The 2,230-nt window shown below is 37.8% G+C and overlaps 1 protein-coding gene across 1 annotated transcript; it reads right to left on the bottom strand.

Moving 5' to 3' along the window:
* Positions 1-328: 328 nt before the first annotated feature.
* LOC127121982 (uncharacterized) lies at positions 329-1,507 on the bottom strand. Its single transcript, XM_051052402.1, has one exon. It carries the CDS (start codon positions 1,505-1,507, stop codon positions 329-331), a length of 1,179 nt encoding a protein of 392 aa, XP_050908359.1.
* Positions 1,508-2,230: the final 723 nt, after the last annotated feature.

Raw genomic sequence — 2,230 nt, 5'->3', positions numbered from 1 at the left:
CCGCGGTAGCTAGACAACGATGCTCCATAACCTTTAACTCAACCTTAAAGGTTCTATTGGCAACCATCGACGCTTTTAGAATCAACACACCATTTGAATCCAAAACGCGTAAAATCTTGTCCTCCAAACGAATTTTGTATCCTCTTTCAAGTAATTGGTCAATGCTTAAAAGATTACACTTAATTCTCGGCATATACAAGACATCTTTGATCCTTGAATGTCCATCATTCCTTTTTCCGATCAAAACATCTCCTACCCCTTCGGCGCTTAAAGTGGTGTCGTCGACAAATTTGAATTTACTTTTTGCCGCTTGATTGATTTGCACAAATCAATCTTTTCGACCTGTCATATGTGTTGAACAACCGGAATCCAAGTACCACTTATCTCTCCCTTGAACTCCATCACGAACGGTAATCAATGCACTTCGATCCAAATGCGTTTTCTCGCTATTTTCCAGAATGGTACAGATGCTGTCCCGCAAACTATCACTACTGTAGTTGCTTCCCGGAACATCCATAATGCCATAACTCTCCTCCATAATCATTACTAGAAGTGTGACCTCATCATCTACCTCTTCCCTAGCAACCTTGGTTTCATTATTGTGATTCTCATTCGATTTACCACGACACGAATTTGCAAAGTGTCCAAACTTTCTACACTTGTAGCATTGCACCTTACTCATATCACGCTTCTTAAAACCATTGCTATGACCACTATCCTTGGAGCTACTTTCACCCTTTTCACTCTTCGAATTCTTTGAATTTTGCAAATCGTTTGAACCAAAATTCTGAAAATTTGATTTACCTCTCGCCGCAAATTTTCCTTTCGACCTCATATTCTTTTCATTGAAACGCGCTTGCAAAGCAATCTCTGCTTTGGCTTTGTCGGCGCCTCTCTCATCCATCCTTTTTTCATGTGCCTCTAATGAACTTTGCAATTCATCCTTGCTCAAAGTTGTTAGACCCTTTGATTCTTCAATAGTCACAACTATGTTGTCGAAACGCGACGTTAACGAACGCAATACTTTCGATACAACATTCTGCTCAAGAATCGTTTCCCCACGAGATTTGATTTGATTAACTAACTGGGTAATGCGTGTAATGTAGTCGTTGATCGTTTCTTTGTCTTCCATTTGTGTTAACTCGAACTGTCGCTTGTAAGTTTGTAACCTTACAACCTTCGCTTTGACGGCACCGACATATGCTTTCTCCAAGATTTCCCATGCTTGCTTCGCTGATTGACAATCGCCGACCTTCTCGAAATTGTCGTTATCAACACACGAATGAATCAAGAATAGGGCTTTGTAATCCTTCTTCTTCTCTTCTTTGTGTGTAGATCTTTGAATGTCGGTAGCCTCTGCCCCTAATTGTGTAACTCCATTGACAATGATCTCAAGCACTTCTTGATAACCAAACAAGACCTTCATTTGTTTCGCCCATTTATCATAGTTCTTCGAATCAAGAATCGGGAGATTGGTGGGAATTCGATCATTGGAAACGGTTGCCATTGTTGTAGCGGATTAGGATCAATAACCAAAGCTCTTGATGCCAAATGTTAGAACATAAAAACTCAAATTGAAGGTTTGACAATGGTGGAAGATAAGAAATTGGGGAAGATGAAGTTGAGAGAGAATTAGAGAGAAAAGAGTAATATTGGATGAATAGTAATTTTGGCATTAATTGGAATTGGGAATATTACAAGAGTATTTATACATTGAGAGAATAAAATGATACAACTCAAAAATAAAACTAAAGTGACTCAACAAATAAATTCTGTTATTTTTTGGAAAACTAATAACAAAAATTTAATTGCATTTAACAACTTTCTCATCTGATGGAGCAAGAAGTTGTGAGTAAGAAGTGGCATACATTTCGCATGGGGATAAGAGGGCCTATGATATCGCATCTTATGTTTGCAAATGATATTCTTCTCTTTGGTGAAGCTACTAAAAACCAAATGCAACATGTCATGGATATGCTCTAGTATTTATTCAATATGTCGGGATAAGAAGACAAATGTTCCTCAAAGTTTAAAGTTGTGGCTTTTGCAGATATCAGGCTTCAAGAAGACAAATCATTTTGGCAAGTACTTAGAACTACCATTATATTATGGAGCGGATAATGCCTAAGCTTGCGAGTTGGAAAACTAACCATTTATATTTTGTAAGACATGTTACCATAGAGAATTGTCTTACAAGATATAGTGATTTATCTGATGATTACTGATATGT

This window comes from Lathyrus oleraceus, chromosome 2 (genome assembly GCF_024323335.1).
Source record: "Lathyrus oleraceus cultivar Zhongwan6 chromosome 2, CAAS_Psat_ZW6_1.0, whole genome shotgun sequence".
NCBI lineage: Eukaryota > Viridiplantae > Streptophyta > Magnoliopsida > Fabales > Fabaceae > Lathyrus > Lathyrus oleraceus.
Note: the sequence above shows the minus strand (reverse complement) of the source record. Positions and strands in the feature narration are given on the sequence as shown.